We start from the raw sequence: 20,561 nt of genomic DNA, 5'->3' as shown, positions 1-20,561 counted from the left end.
GCCAGCTTTTTTGAGGATTAATACCAACCTCCCCACCTTCCACTCGCGAGGGAAATACCCCACGACCAGGCATCTGGTGAACAGGTGCGCAATGTGGCCCACCGCGCACCCCGCCAGCGCACGTATGACCGTCAGAGGCATGCTATCCGGTCCCACTGCTCGTTTCCTGAGTTTCCCCAGCGCTGCCCGCACCTCGTCCTCCGTGAACGGGGGGCACGGGTCGTTATCCGAGGCTCCGTATGGGGTAGGTCGTCGATGTGTGGCCTCGACGTCCCCCTGGTCGAGCGTCGGAGGAGTGACGGTGAACAGTCCTCCCACCACCGCTTGTTGTTCTTCGCGGCTCAAGGCATATGGGGGGGGGGGGGGTCGGCCCTTAATGTTTCTCACAACCCATGTGTACGGCTTTCCCCAGGTGTCGTAGTCGATATCCTTGATGAACCTCTTCCAGGCTGCGTTCTTTGAGTCCTGGATGGTCCACTTCAGGTCTTTTTTGAGGGTCTGGTAAATGGCTCCTGAGAGCTCGATCTCGGGAGCAAAACCCCTTTACCTGGCCCTCTGGTGTCTTCTTCTGCTCTTTATTACGGCTCGTCTTGCTGCCACTACCTCAGGCGTCCACCACCACTTAGGGCGTCCGCGTGTCGCCCGATACTGGGGCCGAGTAGACTGCTCGACGAGCTCGCTTAGTAGCTTAATGTAGGCGTCGATGTCCGTCGCTGTTTCTATGCGAAAAGGGGAGGCCAGCGTCGCAGTCGTGTTGTAGAGCGTGAGAAAACGGTCCACGTCGACCACTCCCGACCGAGGCCCCTCCTCGCAGCCTGTGATGTTACCGGTGAATATATGTTTTATGTATCGGTGATCTGAGGCGGTTTCCGTGTCCAGGATGGTACTTGAGATAAGTCTCCGGAGCACGGACCCGCCACAGAACATGATGTCAATCAATGAGTGTCATCCGTTTCTATCGTAGGTGTATCTTCCCTTGCTGACAACCGGGCAGATCCGGATGCGATTGGCCATTTCGAGGGTAGCTGTGCCCCGTGGGTTCGTTTCAGCGGAGCCCCATGCTGGTGATTTTGCATTGAAGTCCCCGGCCACGATCGTGTGGTCGAGGTCTAGTATGGCCATCAGGTCCTCCAGGTGCTGTAAGTGGGTTTCGAAAGCGCCCAGGCGTATGTTCGGCGAATAGTAACAGCTCACTACAGTGATATCACTGATCCGAACTGCCACGTATCCATCCGCGCTGGCCAGGAGTTGTACGGGGGTCAACCTCCTGGCGGCCCTTTCGGTTATCCAGATAGCCGCCCTACCATCGCCGGTCCCGAACCAGTCACTCAGGATCCTCCATGGTTCTGAAATTATTACTACGTCAATTTCCCAGTCGACCGCGTTCTGCTGTAGTAGGTCGTGGGCAAGTCTGCAGTGGTTTAGATTAATCTGGAGCACGTTTAACTGTGTGTCCTCTTTTCTCTTTCTGTCCTTTTGGTTTGTGCAGTTGTGGGTGTTTGTCATAGCTGCGGGTATTATCAGTTGAGAGCGTGTTGTGTTAGTTGTTGTTGTTGGCGCGTTCGTTCGTCAGTGATGTCCGGTTTGTTCTTTGTTACAGTTGCTGTTACTCTCGCGATTTTTGTGTCGAGCTCCCGAACCAGGGGTTGGGAGCTTCACGGGGAGTCTTCTCTGTAGATTTCCGCGGCACTTCTGTCGACCAGCGTCACCCTTGTCTCGGGCGTTTTCACCCTTGTCTCAGGCGATTTCCCTGTCCCCTGCGTCGGATCGGCCGGAGTTGGCGCACGGTCCTGCTCAATTTCCATGGGGGACGGGAGTGGGTCGCCGGCGTCGGTCTTCGCTGTCTTCGCTCGGGTGGTGTTTATGTTCCTCGTGTCTTCTGGGTTCAGAGCTTTGTCCCGGCTGCTTGTTCTTGAAGGCTTTTGCAACCTGGTGGATCTCCTGATGCCCTCGGTGAGCTGTTTCTCCTTGGGTCCCCTCTCCCTCTTGCTTTGATTTCCACCTTTCTCCCGCGCCTCCGCGAGTGCCTTGCTGAATGCCGGGCAGTTGCGGCCCCCCGCTCTGTGGCCCTGGGTGTTGCAGATTAGGCACTTTTCTTCCTTCGTGCAGGTCTTTTCCACGTGGTCGGGTTCCCCGCACTTATGGCAGCATTTTGACCGGTCCGCGTTTCTGCACGTAGTGCTGCGGTGGCCGAACTCCCGGCATCTGAAGCACTGGACGACCTCAGTGCGTTCCACCACCCGGCAGAAGCCTCACCCCACTCTAAAGCGTTTTGCTTTCAGTAGTTTGGCGGCGCTCTCCGCCGTGGCGATAACGGTGGCGTTCTGGCTGCTCGCATAACCCGGTCGCAGGGCTTTAACCTGAAGCTCCTGCGTATCCACGATGGGGCCGAGAATTCCACAGAGGGCCTCTCGGATGTCATCGCAGGTGGCGTCTCCGTCCAGTCCTTTTAGGTGGAAGGTCTTGGAGTTCCGGGTTGACACCTTCGTCCTGACACCTGCGATCTTTCGGTTTATTATAGAGGAGAACCCGGCTGCCTTACCTCTATTGCCCTTGACTGAGATTATCAGATCTCCTCTCTGATTGGACTTGACGGCGGCGATGTTTACCTCCTCTCTGCTTATGTCCACATTTTTCTTGACGGAGCGCAGGATGTCCGCGTATGACTGTCCGTTGCCAGATATGGTCACCGTCTCCACCGGGGCTCTGTCAGAGTCTCTTGTCTTCCTGTCCGCCTCCCTTCTCTTGCTTGCGTAGAGACAGAGCGTTGTCTTACTCTGGGGAGATGCCAGTTCCGCAATCTTCCTGATGTTGTCCAGGCTGACTCCTTCGGGGCAGATGAGCGCAATGTCTCTCGCCGTCGGGGAGCCCGCAGTTAGCCACGTCAGGTTTTTGAGGCATTCGTATATTGTGTGAACGTTCATATCATCACCGTCGCTGTCCTTGTGGATGAGGAAGAAATTGGTCTTGGTTCTTGTTTTTGTTTTTGTATCGGCGTTGCCCCTACTCCTGCCCGGGATTAATGTAGAGGTTTGGAGATATGCCACCTCTCCCTTGCGAGCCTCCTGGACTAGTATATCGTCCAGGCAAGTCATCCTATTTAGAATTCCGCGTGTCCTCCCATCGGCGGGGCGCAAGTCTGCCGGAGAAAAGCACGCAACATCGTTTGCGTCCTTCAGGGGGGTGTCGTTTGCAGCAGTTCTAGTGTGATCGTAGGCGTCGGCGGCCCATTTCCGGCTCGTGATTTCTCTGAGCTCGTCCGCGCTGAGTTCCTTTTGAGTCCATCTGCTCACTTCGCCAGGGTCCACCGCCTCCGGAGACATAACCTTGACATAACCTTGACATAACCTTGACATAACCTTGACATAACCTTTTTTTTTTTATTTTACGTGGAGGAAATCTGCTCGCCAGACACCTCCGCCCCGCCCGGGGGAGCGGGACGAGGGTAGTGTGGGGATTGACCCATTAAAACCTCCACGGCGACCTGAGGACGTTGTACCGATCGCTGGTGATTCAACGGGGGAGCCACGGGAACTCTTGAAGAACACTACCGCGGCTCCCCCTCGCCTGGCCGGCCATCAAGGTGGTAACGATGGCCGGCCGCGTCCCGGGGGGTATAAATCCTCCCCCCTAAAATCCATTTTTATTCGGCGGCGCGAGGGGTCGCACCCCGCACCGCCCCGACACGGCGACCGCGCGATAGGTGACCAGGGCCCCCGCCCTGATCACAGCGGCCGCCGGGGGGACGACGAGTATATTGGAGGAGGATCACAATTAGTCCTCGCCTCCTACCAGGCGACTCGTCATCCCCCACTCACAACAGGGGAGGTCCTCCTCTGTTGGCGGGCGGCGGGCAATGAAACCAGCATGTACTGGTACACCCGCCGACCGCCTTGGCAGCCGCCTTTTTGGCCTTCCGGCCAACCACCTGAGACCACGCCTCCTGGGGTGGAGGCGCGGCGGAGGGTGGCGCCAGTTCTGCTCGCGTGCGCGCGGGCTCCGGCTGGGCCGCTTTAGGCGCCCCAGCTTTCCCACCTTTCTTTTCCTTCTTCGCCCTCCGCCCCACCCTGTCCGAAGACTCTGAGGGGACGGACGGCCCAGGTGCCACCGATCGCAGGGTCGTGTCCGCTCGCGACGCGAGCTCCCTCCTGAATGACGCCAATTTGGCGTCTATCAGGGCGCCTATTTACGCCAGCAAATCTGCAGGCGCAGCCGCGTTCCGCGTCGCGCTGCTGAGACTCCGCCAAATCGGTGTAGCTGAAAGACTCTACCACTTCTTCCAACCTGGATAGCGCGTCGGCGACGACGTTGTCCTTCCCGGCGATGTGGCGGATGTCGGTGGTGAACTGCCCGATGAAATCCAGGTATCTAAATTGCCTGGGAGAACATTTCTCGGGCTTTTGTTGGAAGGCGAAGGTCAACGGTTTGTGGTCCGTGTAGATGGTGAATGTTCGCCCCTCCACCATGTGTCGGAAATGCTTGATTGCCGAGTAAATGGCCAACATTTCCCGGTCGTACGCGCCGTAATTCCGCTCGGCAGCGCTGAGCTTCCTGGAGAAGAAAGCCACCGGCTGCCAATCCTTTCCGACCCGCTGCTGCAGTGCCGCACCTGCAGCAAAATCGTATTCTGGTTTGAGCGCGCCCAGGACGTACCCGAACTTCGTCTTTTCGGTCGTAACGCCGCTCGTCTCGAAACTCGCCTCGACCATCGCGAACCACAGCTCGGGGTCGGTCGGCGAAAATTCCGGTATTTTCACCGCGACGCGGCTGACTGTCGATACGGGCGGGGATGCCATCGTACCGAATAAACGTGCGAATGTCCGTGTTCTCTTCCGAAAACTCCCGATCCACTGCCACGAAACCACGAACGAAATGCGACTGCAAAATTCGTGTCGTTCGCTTCCTTTAGATCACGTCGGGGTCACCAATGAGGAGGTGGGATCGGCGACGGGAAGAGAGAATTGAACCCGGTTACAATTAGACTATCTTTATTTACAATCGGAACTAAACTCGCGACGCTCGCGTACCGTTCCCGACGAGGGTTCTTACTGAACTAACCATTCGCTCACCGATGCATCCCATCCAGATCATTCTTTCTCGTTCTCACGGTTCGCTTTCACTCTGTCCCGGCTAGACGCATTCATTCTACGCGACACTCAAACCAATCGTCTAGACATTCGCTCGACGCTAACACACAGCATGCAGCCCGGCCCATTCGTCCAAACATTCTTACGCCTTAAAACTAAACACATGGCGGAGACGTGGCGCCGGCTTGTCGCCGCCACACCGGGTTTACCCACTAAACTCCTCCTCAGGCATCCGCCTTTAAGCAGCACACCCACCACGGTGTCCCCTTTCGGGATTCCTGCACGGTGGGTGGCTGAATCACGTGTCAAAACCGCTTAACTAGGGCCACGGTAAGCCTACACCTAAAAAGAAGAAAACCCCTATCTTTGGGGTGCTGTCCTGCGACCTCCAGGGTTTCGAGCCCTGCGGCCGCCTCGTCGTCGGTCCTCCCTGTCTATGTTTTCTCGGCACTTGGCCACGTCCGTAACATACCCTGCTAAGAAGGCCCTCGTCCTCTCGTCCCTAAGAAGGGCCACAACATTGTCCAGCCGCATGTCGACGCCCATTGCCCTTTCGGCGGCGCCCCTCTCGACAGCGAAGCGCGCACATCCAAGGAGCGCGTGCTCGGGGTCGTCAGGCTCCAGCCCGCACGCCAGGCAAAGGTCGCTGTCCCTAAAACCCATCCTCGACAGGTACTCCGCGAAGCACCCGTGCCCGGAGAGGAACTGAGTCAGGTGAAAGCTGAGTATTTTAGGGCCCCATTGGATCCATTCACTGATATTGGGGATCAAGCAATGGGTCCAGCGTCCATGCCTCGCGGCATCCCATCTAGCCTGCCACAATTCAAGGGTGGCAAGCCTTTCCTCAGCCTTCACTCACCCAGCCTCCGACCCGTAGTCGGCCGAGCCCCTGTCGAGGGTGGAAAGTCTGCGGAAAACCCGCCGCCTCTCCTCCGCCACCAACACCAGAGGCGGCACACCCGCCAGGACGCAAACAGCGTCGAGGGACACGGTCCAGTACGCCCTGACTACTCGAGCCAGGATCGCACGTTGGACCGCGTTAATGACCTTATCGTTGCCACACCTCGACGCCACGTGCGCCCAAGCAGGGGCCGTGTAGAGGACTACCGACTCGACCACCCTATAATAGAGCAGTTAGTGTCGTCGTTGTGAGTCTTAAGATGGGCTATGCCTGGGTCCTATGTGGACTATACTAGCCGCTCTCTCGACGGGTGCCGATGGTCTGGCTCTACCCTCGTTCGTTATCGTGTCAGGGGAAGACAACGTGCTACTCCCGCTACCACCTCGAGTCCAACCCAATCCAGGCACTCTTGACGGAGTAGTGTTAAAGTCAATTTATCTCTGCAAGAGGGGCTTCAGCCTGGCCCGAGGGGACGAACCCCGAGGGGTCCGCCCAGCATGCCGTTCGAATGGCGGAGTGGACAAGTCCACATCTGCCCGTTACTCAAGTCGGACACGGGACGACTCCAAAGCTAGCGCCGCCTGATAGGAAGCGCAAGCTGGGTCCCGCGACTTGTGTGCACTAGCCCACCCTCTGTCCTTACAATTAGAGCAGACCGGAGGTTCACTCTTCTTGCTACAGAGCGTGCAGGTATGCCCCTTTTGGGAGCAGTGACCGCACACATCCTCCTTGAATTTACAACGCTTCGAGGTATGCCCGAAGCGTTGACAACGGTAGCACCGAAGCACCTGGACGAAATCCCGTACACGACAGGAGTTCCATCCAAGGTAAACTCGGCTACCCCTCTGCTTCAGCCGCTGAATATTCTGCGGACTGACGGCAAAGACCCAGTTGGCTGTCTCCGGGGTCTTGCCAGCCATGCGGCTGACCCGAATTCCCGAAGGCACATCCTTCTGGTTCGCATCGCAGAGATTTTGCCTCCAAATACTGGAGGCAATTTCGTCCTTACCCATCCGACGCGGGGCGTCGTAAACTAAAACCTCGGGGTCCCGCTTGGTAGGTAAGGAGACGGACAGACCCGCGCTCCGGAGCTTCTTATTTCCAACGAAGGCTTGCAGGTCCACCTTTCGGTTGGTCTCGACGACGATGCCACCGGAGTGGATGCGTCGGACCGACTTTACTCGGATCGCCTCCTTCGCTGGTTTAATGAGGGACAGAACAGTAACCTTCGTAACTTCGCTGCTCTGTCCTTTTTCCTTCGGCGGGAAGATTTTCACCACATGCTGCGATTGTGGCCGTCTTCCCGCTTCCGGAGAAGCTCTTTTGCAGTCGACTTTGGCCACTTGGGCGTAAGTCGGCTGCGCGGCATTGCAGGCCGTCTTCGGGAGAGTTCCCTTGGACGGCCCAGGTCGCATCGCACTCATTACGGCAGGACGCGCTTTTAGGTCCGCCCTGACCGCGGCGAGTTGCCCTTCGACGAAGCTATTCCGTTGAATAAGCTCCTGAACCAACTCGTTGAGTGCCTCAACCTCGGCGAGTATCTTTGACCCGGACTCCTTGTTGACTTTCGACTCGGGTCGAAAGCAAAAGGTCCGTATTTCGGACACTCGCCTAAAGGCTTCGTCTCTTACGAGATCGAGAGGCCGTACCTTTTCCCCGGAGAACGTCCCCTTCGGTCACCTGGCCCGGTTTACTGCGGCCTTGCCGGTGGGTGCGCCCGGCTTGGCTCGCTTCGACTTTTTGGTGACGGTTTGCCAACCGTCACCAGTAGGGTCCTCGACACGCTCGGGTGCCGACTGCACCTTCACGAGTGACGTGTCTCCGACTCGTTCGATTACTACCACGTTACCGGTGTCCGGCGTACCTTCTACCGTGGGCTCGGTTTTCACCGAGATCGCTCGCGTGGGAGTCACACATCTTTGCAAGATCACACGAGGATTGGCGATATTAATCACCTTCCCGGATCTTGTCTTTCTCACAGACGCGGGGGGACTGACAGCTGCATTTGCAGTTCCCGCGTCTGCGGCGACGGCTTCACTCCGAGTAGGAGCTGGACCCGTCGTCTTTGAACGCTTGGTTGTTTTTGTTTGTTTTTCATTTTCGTTAAGACCCATAATATGTCTTGGTCTTTCATCCAGTGCGCTCCCCGGCCACCACCGACCCGCACAATTTGGAACCCGCCGAAGTCTGAGTTAGGGCTACGCACCGGATATAGTCTACTGGCTGGGTCGGTTTCTTTACCCAGCCCGCTTCCTCGCCCAGCAGAACCCACTTGCCGAAGCGTGTGGTCGTTCCAAGCCGATTGACTGGACCAGGGCTACTTTTCTCGTCCAGCCGCCCATCTAGCCAAAGCAGAGGCCAAAGGTACGTGTTGGGGACGTTTCACCCGCAGGAGAGGGCCCCCTCAGATCCCAGGATCCTCTTTTCCGACGACAAGGATCGCCACCCACGGCAAACACGTGGGAGACAGCAGTCGGAGAGGCTGCCTCTTCCTCTCCACCACACTTCGTTCAGTTCGCTGCGTATTTAAGAACACGAGCTATCCAGCGGTACCTTTTTCGTGGAGGCTCAAGTGTGGCTAGGGCACGTTTGCCCCTTGCGGCCTGGGTTGCCCAGGGGTTTAATTGCATCCCATGTATTCCTGAGCCCAGCGGAGTGTTGTCTAGTGGCGTGTTCCGCCGACGAAAAACGGTCTGAAAAACCGTTTAACGTGAACTGGGGAACTGAAGCCACGAATGACAACAGTTCCCCAGTCGGAAGTCATACAGCACATACAGTGCTGTACAAAGAACACGCCACAGCCCGTATGCTAAATCAGGGCCTCGCCATTATGCGAAGTACTACATGTACGACGCACTGACGGTCTCTAATGCCTTCATCGCCGATACACCCATCGACTCGGCCGATCAACCCTCCTACGCGAGGGCTAGTTCGGGGGTTATCTCCCGCCCTGGGTGGCCACAGACCGCCACCGCCCCTATAATAGAGCAGTCGAGCCCAGTAGCCCCCGCCCCGGATATTGGGGAGGATTCGGGCCAGCAGGCCCGCGTATCCCGCTGCCTTTTCGCAGCTCCGCCTGACGTGCGCACGGAAGCACTGATTTCCCTCGATCAGCAGCTCCAAGTAACGTACGCACCCGCTGCCTCGAAGAGACACCGAACCGAGGGTCAGCTGCAGAGCCTCGGGGGCCTTCCTGCCGGTCAGGTGCAGGACCTCGGTTTTCTCCTCCGCCAGCTCCAAGTGGTTACTCTGGAACCACGCGTGGATTCGGGCGAGTGTTTCTCCAGCCAACGAAACCACGCGGTCGGTGCCACGCGCAGCGACGAGCAGGGCGACGTCGTCCGCAAAACCTATAACACTACAGTGCCGAGGGAGAGCCATCTCGAGAAGACCATCATATTGGGCGTTCCAGAGCCAGGGGCCGAGAACAGAGCCCTGAGGCACCCCGGCATAAACTGAAAAACAATCAGGTCCTGAAGGGGTCGTCGCCTCCACCACGCGCCCGCTGAGATAACTACTCAGCACGCACAGCAGCGGAGCCGCGACCCCCTTACCCGTCAAGGCGCCCAGGATACCGTCCCACCTCACGGTGTTAAAGGCATTCCTGACGTCCAAGGCCACCATAACGTAATGCATACCTTTACGCTTAGCATCGTCTCATGTTTCGATAAGGCGACACATGGCATCGACCGTGCCTCTGCGCTTGACAAAGCCAAATTGGTTGCATGCGAAGACAACCCCGGACGCCAGTCGCTCCTTGAGACAACATTCGAACGCCTTAGAGAAGTTGGAGAGGAGGCAGAGGGGGCGCCACGACGCCCCTCCCCCGGGCCCGGACCCCTTGGGGATTAGCACCAGCCGGCCCACCTTCCATGCCTCCGGGAAATATCCCAAAGTGAGGCATGAATTTAACAGGTGGGCCACATGGCTAAGTGCCTCTCTCCCAAGAGTCCAGACGACGCAGGAAGGGAGGCCGTCGACCTCCGCCGTTTTCCTCTTGACCTTCTTGATGGCCGTCTCGACCTCACCCTCCGAAAACTCCATGCCAGAAGTGGCAGGGCACTCTTGAACAACGTCCTCTACTCGGGGGAAGGGAGCTCCGCTAGGGGGCTCCGCAACAAAAAGTTTGCGGACAACGTCCGCCACCTCGCCGGCGCCAAGGGTTGCTGGCGGGGAGCGTCCCTTAATCCTGCGGGCGACCCACAGGTACGGGCGACCCCAGACGTTTGCTTCGACGCTGTTCGTAAACGTCCTCCATGCTCTGGACTTCGCCTTTAAAGTGGTCCGGGCCAGGTCCTTTTTTAGCACTTTGTATGCAGCCGTCCTGATCTCCAGGACGTTGAGATCTTGGCCGCGTCTGACCCTCTGCACGTTCCTACGCGCCCTGCAAACAATTTTCCTGGCGGCCGAGACCTCGCTATTCCACCACCAAACGGGGCGCTTGTCGCGCAACCCGGGGTGGAGGAGGCGAGATGCCCGGCCAGCCAGGTCGACAACCATGTCTATGTACGCGTCCACGTCCTCAACAGTTGAAATACTGAGAGGGTCAGCTTCCTGCGCATATCTATTGTACAGGCCTAAAAAATACTCAATATCTACACTCCGGCGCTGTGGAGAATATACCGGTGATCGGAGGCAGTCTCAACGTCGAGAATCCTGCTCTCCTTCAACCTGGCATAGGCACCCCCGCCGCACACTAGGAAATCTATGAGGGAGCGTTGGCTCCCCCGTTCAACAGTAAACGTCCCGGCATTTCTGACCGGGACGAGGCCCAAACTGTTAGAGAACTCGAGCATGGCGTGCCCCCTTGCATCGGAGCGGACCGATCCCCAGGCAGGGGACTTCGCATTGAAGTCCCCGCCCATCGCAATCTGGCCCAGCGGAACTTGTCCGATTAGGGCCTCCAGATCATAGAGAAGGGCACCGAAATCAGTGAGCGAGATGCTCGGGGAGTAGTAGCAGCCCACGAAGGTGAGATCACCCACGCCGACCCCCGCTCACGGCGACCCCGCTCGGCAGCCTCCTTCTGCAACATTACCTGTTCGCAGAAGGCTATGGCTGCCGCCCATTTTGTCGGGCTCTCCAGCATGGCCCCAACTAAGCTGGAGAGAGCGAGGTCGCGACCAACTTCCCTTCTTAGGACTCGGCGCAGCACTGAAAAGGCGGGGCATACCTCCAGTGTATGCTGCGCCGAGTCCTCCTCCGCGCCAGCTTTCGCTTTAACTCCCGCAATCTTTTTATTAATTAGTGCAGAGAGGCCTGTTACCTTCCCTCGGTCACCCTTGACAGAGATAACTAGGTCTCCTTTCAGGTTCGCTTTGACGTAAGCGATGTCAATCCCCTCTCGGTTAACGTCGATGTTCTTTTTAACAGAACGCAGCATGTCAGCGTATGTTTGTCCGCTACTGGATATGGTAATGATTTCCGTCGCGGGTTTACCAGAGCCGTCAGAGCTTTTGGTTATTTTTATGTCTGCTCCACCTCCCTTACTTGAGCGGAGGTGGATCGTCAAGTTGCTCTGTGAGAAAGTCTGTTCTACAAGTTTCCTGGTAATATTTATACTTACTTCGTCGGGGCAAATCAACGTGATTTCTTTTCCAGGCGAGGTATCCGTACTTAGGTGCGCCAGTTTCCTGAGGCACTCGTATGCCACGTGCAAGTCGATAGTGTCCTTCTCATTATCCTTATGGATAAGAAAGAAGTGGGTCCTGGATTTCCTTGTCATACCGCCGCTTTTGCTTGGAATAGAGGTAGTGGTCTGGAGGTGGGCGACCTCTCCCTTGCGGGCCTCCTGGACAAGGATATCGTCAAGACATGTCATCTTTTGAAGGATTCTGCGCGTAGTTCCATCTGTGGTACGTAGATCCGCCGGTGTGAAGCAGGCGATGTCAATCGCGTCTTTCAGCGGGCTTGCGTTAGCATCAGCTTTTGAGTGAGCAAAGGAATCGATTGTCCACTTCTTATTAATGAGCTTGTGGAGCTCATCAGAGTTGAGCTCCTTTCGCGCCCATCCTGCGACCTCGCCAGGATCCACCGCTTCCGGGTCTGCGGTTGGCGTACCCATAGTCCTGAATGCTTTGGAGAGAGGAGGACGATTGGAGCAATCGTCGATTAAAGAGGCGCAGGTCGCATTACCGACCTCCTCGCGTGTCTCGAGTCTTCCTTTGGTAAGGACCTCCTTCGTGATCCTTTTTAAAGAGTTCGTTTCCTTGACCAATGAGTTCACCGGTAGTGATTAGTTGGGGTTGACGCTGTCCTGTGACCTACAAAACGCCTGTACCGCCTTGGTGCAGGCTATAAGTTTCCTCAATTGGATAGTGACATCAGCCAACAGATTAGACTCAACTATGGCTGTGTCGTCCTCGCTGAGATCAGACATACTGTCCAGCCTCTTTCTTTTCTGCGTGTGTGCCGCTTCAGAAGTCGGTCGCTTCTCACTTTCCGAATGGAAAACAACCTCAATATCTTCCTGCAACTGCGTCTGGGACGCCATGTCCGTAAGCGACAACGAACGTCGCCGTTCGGCGGGTGGTGGAGTCCTCGGTATCTTTCTGACCGGCACAAAGGGAGACTTGAACTCTACCTTCTCGTTCTCGCCGGTTTGTGCTCGTCCTCCTCTCCCCGGAGTGAACCATACGTCCCCGGATTCGTCGTCCGATTTGGCCGCAAGGCGTGTGGTGATTTCTCCAGTGTTTCCCCCGTCGGATTTCCCTGAGGCTTTGCGGCCCTCAACGTCCTTCGCCGGGGTGGGCGTGACCGAGCTAATCCTCAAGAGGTTAACTCGGGCGTCTGCTATTTTGGGACGAACACTCTTTGTGCCCGCCCCGTGTTTCATCCCTGTAGCCGTAATACTCGGGGGAGCCAGGAGTTCTACTCCACCCGATAAGCAGTCGCCGGATGACCGTTGTGGGGGGCCAGCTCGCCCACCACCGTCCACAACGGGCCCTGGTGGTTCCGACGCCCCCTGAGCAGTAAACGAAAAAGTCTTCTTAGACATCTCCATATGCTTTACATGAACGCACTTAGTTTTTCACCACTCTGACTGAAACTTACCGGCAAGGGAGGCCCTGTCAGGAACCGAAGTTCCAACCGGCATCGCTCCAGTCTTCATTGTAGCTACTTAAGCCCCTATACCACGACAAGGTGGCGATCAAATAGGGGGACATAACCTTGACATAACCTTTTTTTTATTTATCGTGGAGGAAATCTGCTCGCCAGAGAGCGGGACGAGGGTAGTGTGGGGATTGACCCACTAAAACCTCCACGGCAACCAGAGGACGCTGAGCCGATCGCTGGCGATTCAAACGGGGGAGCCACGGGAACTCTTGAAGAACACTACCTCGACTTCCCCTCGCCTGGCCGGCCATCAAGATGGTAACGGTGGCCGGCCGCGTTCCGGGGAGAGATAAAACCTCCCGCCTAGAATCCATTTTATTCGGCGGCGTGAGGGGGCGCACCCCGCAACGCCCCGACACGGCGACCGCGCGATAGGTGACCAGGGCCCCCGCCCTGATCACAGCGGCCGCCGGGGGGACGACCAGTATATTGGAGGAGGATCAGAATCAACCCTCACCTCCCTCAGGCGACTCGTCACCCCCCACTCCCAACAGGGGACGTCCTCCTCTGTTGGCGGGCGGCGGGCAATGAAACCAGCGTGTTCTGGTACACCCGCCACCCGCCTACTCTGCTGCCCGGGGTTTTTCGGCGTGGGCGCGCACGCCGTCCCAGGGCACGTCGGGCGGGATCTGTTAGCACCCGATCCCGCTCGACAGCCTCCTTCCACGACATAACCTCCTCGCAGAAAGAGATTGCTGCCGCCCACTTCCCCGGGCCCTCCAGCATGGCCCCAACTAGGCTGGAGAGTGCGAGGTCGTGGCCAACTTCCCGTTTTAGGACTCGGCGCAGCGCTGAAAAGGCGGGACATTCCTCCAGCGTGTGCTGCGCCGAGTCTTCCTCCGCGCCACAGTGGTGGCACACCGTCGTCGCTTCCCGCCCGATGCGACACAGGTAGACACCGAAGCAGCCATGCCCGGTGAACACCTGCGTCGCTCGGTAGGAGAGCCTGCCATGCCGTCTCTCCCGCCACGAGGTGAAGTGCGGCAGGAGAGCCCCGGGGACGCGCTCGCCGGCGTGGGAGCGCTAGTCGCCGGGCCTGGAGCTCGAAGCCCTCGACCGTCTCTCGCTCCGGCGGGGCCCCTCGAGCATGGCTGGCGATGCCAGTGCGCCTATAAACATAGGCGCGCACCGCCGCCTGAAGCTCGAAGGGAAGTTCTCCCGCCAGAGCAAGCGCCGCCACGGTAGACGTAGTGCGGTAACCTCTTATGAGGCGGATGGCCATCCGCCTCTGCAGCCGGCGCAACAACAGCGCGTTGCGCCGGCTGGTCATCACGTACGGCGCCCATATTGGGGCACCGTATAAGGCCATAGACCGCACCACGCCCAGCTATAGGCGGCGCACCAGATCTCCCGGACCCCCGAGGTTGGGCAGCAGACGGCCAAAAAAGGCCGCCGCCTTTTCGACTCGGGGGTCGAGACGGTCGAGATGCACATCGAAGCTCCAGCGGCTGTCGAGGATCAGTCCGAGATATTTCAACTCGGACTTCACCTCGACGAAGGCATCTCCAACCCTGATCCACGATCTGGCCGGTGGCCGAGACCGAGGCCGTCCGTGAAACCAAACAGCCTCGGCCTTCCCCGGGGCTATTTTCAGCCCCAGATCGCGGATCCTCGCGACGACGGCTGTCACCGCAACCTCTGCTCGTCGGATGGTCCCCTCGAAGGTACTCCCGACGGCGACCACCAACGTGTCGTCCGCGTAGCAGACGAGGGTGGCACCATCGGGCAGGGAGGCCTTTTCTAGGACCGCATTGTATCCCAGGTCCCACAGGAGCGGTCCTAAAACGGACCCCTGCGGGACCCCGCGGACCACTTCCCACCGTATCATCCCGTACCGGTCCGGGTATTCAACCCATCTGTCCCGCAGGTAGGCCCCGATCACCCGCCTCAGATAGGGAGGCACCTGGTGATCGACGAGGGCCTCCCTAATGGCGGACCAGGGCAGGGTGTTGAACGCATTGACGATGTCAATGGACACCGCCAAGCACACCCCGCCCCTTGCCACAAACGATCAAATGAACAAATGAACAAGTGAACAAACGATCAAATGAACAGAGGAACAGATGAACAAGTGAACAAATGAACAAATGAACAAATGTACAAATGAACAAACGATCAAATGAAGAAAATGAACAAATGAACAACTGAACAAACGATCAAATGAACAGAGGAACGAATGAACAAATGTTCAAATGAACAAATGAACAAATGAACAAATGAACAAATGAACAAGTGAACAGACGATCAAATGAACAGAGGAACGAATGAACAAGTGAACAAATGAACAAATGAACAAATGTACAAATGAACAAACGATAAAATGAACAAATGAACAAATGAACAACTGAACAAACGATCAAATGAACAGAGGGACGAATGAACAAATGTTCAAATGAACAACTGAACAAACGATCAAATGAACAGAGGAACGAATGAACAAATGAACAAATGATCAAATGTACAAATGAACAAATGAACAAATGAACAAATGAACAAGTGAACAAACGATCAAATGAACAGAGGAACGAATGATCAAGTGAACAAATGAACAAATGTACAAATGAACAAATGAACAAACGATCAAATGAACAAATGAACAAATGAACAACTGAACAAACGATCAAATGAACAGAGCAACGAATGAACAAATGAACAAATGAACAAGTGAACAAATGAATAAAGGAACAAACGAATAAATGAACAAATGGACAAATGATCAAATGAACAAATGAAGAAACGATCAAATGAACAAAAGAACAAATAAACAAGTGAACAAATGAACAAATAAACAACTGAACAAACGATCGAATGAAGAGAGGAACGAATGAACAAATGAACAAACGATCAAATGAACAAATGAACAAATGAACAAATGTACGAATGAACAAATGAACAAATGAACAAATGAACAAGTGAACAAACGATCAAATGAACAGAGGAACGAATGATCAAGTGAACAGAGGAACGAATGATCAAGTGAACAAATGAACAAATGAACAAATGTACAAATGAACAAATGTACAAATGAACAAATGAACAAACGATCAAATGAACAAATGAACAAATGAACAACTGAACAAACGATCAAATGAACAGAGGAACGAATGAACAAATGAACAAATGAACAAGTGAACAAATGAATAAAGGAACAAACGTATAAATGAACAAATGGACAAATGATCAAATGAACAAATGAAGAAACGATCAAATGAACAAAAGAACAAAAGAACAAATAAACAAGTGAACAAATGAACAAATGAACAAATGAACAACTGAACAAACGATCGAATGAAGAGAGGAACGAATGAACAAATGAACAAACGATCAAATGAACAAATGAACAAATGAACAAATGAAGAAATGAACAAATGAACAAATGAACAAAAGAACAAATGAACAATTGAACAAATGAACAAATGAACAAATGAACAACTGAACAAACGATCAAATGAACAGAGGAACGAATGAACAAATGAACACTTGAACAAATGAACAAATGAACAAATGAACAAATGGACAAATGAACAAATGAACAAATGAACAAATGAACAAATGAACAATTGAACAAATGAACAAATGAACAAATGAACAAATGAACAAGTGAACAAATGAACAAATGAACCAATGAACTAATGCACAAATGAACAAAAGATCAAATGGACAAATGAACAATTGAACAAATGAACAAATGAACAAGTGAACAAATGAACAAGTAAACAAATGAATAAAGGAACAAATAAACAAACGATCAAATGAACAAATGAACAAATGAACAAGTGAACAAATGAACACATGAACAAATGAACAAATGAAAAAATGATCAAATTAACAAATGAAGAAACGATCAGATGAACAAAAGAACAAAAGAACAAAAGAACAAATAAACAAATGAACAAATGAACAAATGAACAAATGAAGAAATGAGCATATGAATAATTGAACAATTTTACAATTGAACAAATGAACAAGTGAACAAATGAACAAACGATCAAATGAACAGAGGAACGAATGATCAAATGAATAGAGGAACAAATGAACAAATGAAAAAATGAACATATGAACAAATGAACAAATGAATAAAGGAACAATTGAACAAATGAACAAATGAACAAATGAACAAATGAACAAAAGAACAAATGAACAAAAGAACAAAAGAACAAAAAAAAGAACAAATGAACAAATGAACAGAAGAATAAAGGAACAAATGAATAAATGAACAATTGAACAAAAGAACAAATGAACAAGTGAACAAATGAACAAATGTACAAATGAACAAATGAACAAACGATCAAATGAACAAATGAACAAATGAACAACTGAACAAACGATCAAATGAACAGAGGAACGAATGAACAAATGAACAAATGAACAAACGATCAAATGAACAAATGAAGAAATGAACAAATAAACAATTGAACACATGAACAAATGAAGAAATGAAGAAATGAACAAAAGAACAAATGAAAAACTGAACAAACGATCAAATGAACAGAGGAACGAATGAACAAATGAACAAATGAACAAGTGAACAAATGAATAAAGGAACAAACGAATAAATGAACAAATGGACAAATGATCAAATGAACAAATGAAGAAACGATCAAATGAACAAAAGAACAAAAGAACAAATAAACAAGTGAACAAATGAACAAATGAACAAATAAACAACTGAACAAACGATCGAATGAAGAGAGGAACGAATGAACAAATGAACAAACGATCAAATGAACAAATGAACAAATGAACAAATGTACAAATGAACAAATGAACAAATGAACAAATGAACAAGTGAACAAACGATCAAATGAACAGAGGAACGAATGATCAAGTGAACAAATGAACAAATGAACAAATGTACAAATGAACAAATGTACAAATGAACAAATGAACAAACGATCAAATGAACAAATGAACAAATGAACAACTGAACAAACGGTCAAATGACTAGAGGAACGAATGAACAAATGAACAAATGAACAAGTGAACAAATGAATAAAGGAACAAACGTATAAATGAACAAATGAACAAATGATCAAATGAACAAATGAAGAAACGATCAAATGAACAAAAGAACAAAAGAACAAATAAACAAGTGAACAAATGAACAAATGAACAAATGAACAACTGAACAAACGATCGAATGAAGAGAGGAAAGAATGAACAAATGAACAAACGATCAAACGAACAAATGAACAAATGAACAAATGAAGAAATGAACAAATGAACAAAAGAACAAATGAACAATTGAACAAATGAACAAATGAACAAATGAACAACCGAACAAACGATCAAATGAACAGAGGAACGAATTGAACAAATGAACACTTGAACAAATGAACAAATGAACAAATGAACAAATGAACAAATGAAGAAATGAACAATTGAACAAATGAACAAATGAACAAATGAACAAGTGAACAAATGAACAAATGAACCAATGAACTAATGCACAAATGAACAAAAGATCAAATGGACAAATGAACAATTGAACAAATGAACAAATGAACAAGTGAACAAATCAACAAGTAAACAAATGAATAAAGGAACAAATAAACAAACGATCAAATGAACAAATGAACAAATGAACAAGTGAACAAATGATCACATGAACAAATGAACAAATGAACAAATGATCAAATTAACAAATGAAGAAACGATCAGATGAACAAAAGAACAAAAGAACAAAAGAACAAAAGAACAAATAAACAAATGAACAAATAAACAAATGAACAAATGAACAAATGAACAAATGAACAAATGAAGAAATGAGCATATGAACAATTGAACAATTTTACAATTGAACAAATGAACAAGTGAACAAATGAACAAACGATCAAATGAACAAAGTAACGAATGATCAAATGAATAGAGGAACAAATGAACAAATGAACAAATGAACATATGAACAAATGAACAAATGAATAAAGGAACAATTGAACAAATGAATAAAGGAACAATTGAACAAATGAACAAATGAACAAATGAACAAAAGAACAAATGAACAAAAGAACAAAAGAACAAAAAAAAGAACAAATGAACAAAAAAAAGAACAAATGAACAAATGAACAGATGAATAAAGGAACAAATGGTCAAATGAACAATTGAACAAAAGAACAAATGAACAAGTGAACAAATGAACAAATGTACAAATGAACAAATGAACAAACGATCAAAAGAACAAATGAACAATTGAACAAACGATCAAATGAACAAATGAACAAGTGAACAAATGAAGAAATGAACAAATGCACAAATGGTCAAATGAAGAAATGAACAAAAGAACAAATGAACAATTGAACAAATGAACAAGTGAACAAACGATCAAATGAACAGATGAACGAATGAACAAGTGAACAAATGAGCAAAAGAACAAATCAACAAAATATCAAATGAACAAATGAACAAGTGAACGAATGAACAAATGAACAAATGAACAAATGAACAAATGAAGAAACGATCAGATGAGCAAAAGAACAAAAGAACAAATAAACAAATGAACAAATGAACAAATGAAGAAATGAACATATGAACAATTGAACAATTGAACAAATGAACAAGTGAACAAGTGAACAAATGAACAAATGAACAAACGATCAAATGAACAGAGGAAAGAATGATCAAATGCATAGAGGAACAAATGAACAAATGAACAAATGAACATATGGACAAATGAACAAATGAAAAAATGAATAAAGCAACAATTGAACAAATGAGAACAAATAAACAAATGAACAAATGAACAAAAGAACAAATGAACAAATGAAGAAATGAACATATGAACAATTGAACAATTGAACAAATGAACAAATGAACAAGTAAACAAGTGAACAAATGAACAAATGAACAAACGATCAAATGAACAGAGGAACGAATGATCAAATGAATAGAGGAACAAATGAACAAATGAACATATGAACAAGTGAACAAATGAAAAATTGAATAAAGGAACAATTGAACAAATGAACAAATGAACAAATGAACAAATGAACAAAAGAACAACTGAAGAATCGATCAAATGAACAGAGGAACGAATGAACAAATGAACAAATGAACAAATGTACAAATGAACAAATGAACAAATGAACAAATGAACAAGTGAACAAATGAATAAAGGAACAAATAAACAAAAGATCAAATGAACAAATGAACAAATGAACAAGTGAACAAATGAACAAATGAACAAATGAACAAATGAACAAATGTACAAATGAACAAACGATCAAATGAACAAATGAACAAATGAACAAACGATCAAATGAACAGAGGAACGAATGAACAAATGTACAAATGAACAACTGAACAAACGATCAAATGAACAGAGGAACGAATGAACAAATGAACAAATGAACAAATGTACAAATGAACAAATGAACAAATGAACAAATGAACCAATGAACAAATGCACAAATGAACAAAAGAACAAATGAACAAATGAACAAATGAACGTATGAACAATT

At 50.2% G+C, this 20,561-nt stretch overlaps 1 protein-coding gene across 1 annotated transcript; it reads right to left on the bottom strand.

Moving 5' to 3' along the window:
• Nucleotides 1-945: 945 nt before the first annotated feature.
• On the bottom strand, nucleotides 946-1,506 carry LOC117221530 (uncharacterized). Its single transcript, XM_076527939.1, has one exon. It carries the CDS (start codon nucleotides 1,504-1,506, stop codon nucleotides 946-948), a length of 561 nt encoding a protein of 186 aa, XP_076384054.1.
• Between the last annotated feature and the right edge of the window lie 19,055 nt (nucleotides 1,507-20,561).

This window comes from Megalopta genalis, unplaced genomic scaffold (assembly GCF_051020955.1).
Source record: "Megalopta genalis isolate 19385.01 unplaced genomic scaffold, iyMegGena1_principal scaffold0060, whole genome shotgun sequence".
Taxonomy (NCBI): domain Eukaryota; kingdom Metazoa; phylum Arthropoda; class Insecta; order Hymenoptera; family Halictidae; genus Megalopta; species Megalopta genalis.
This window is presented reverse-complemented; position numbering and strand designations above follow the sequence as displayed.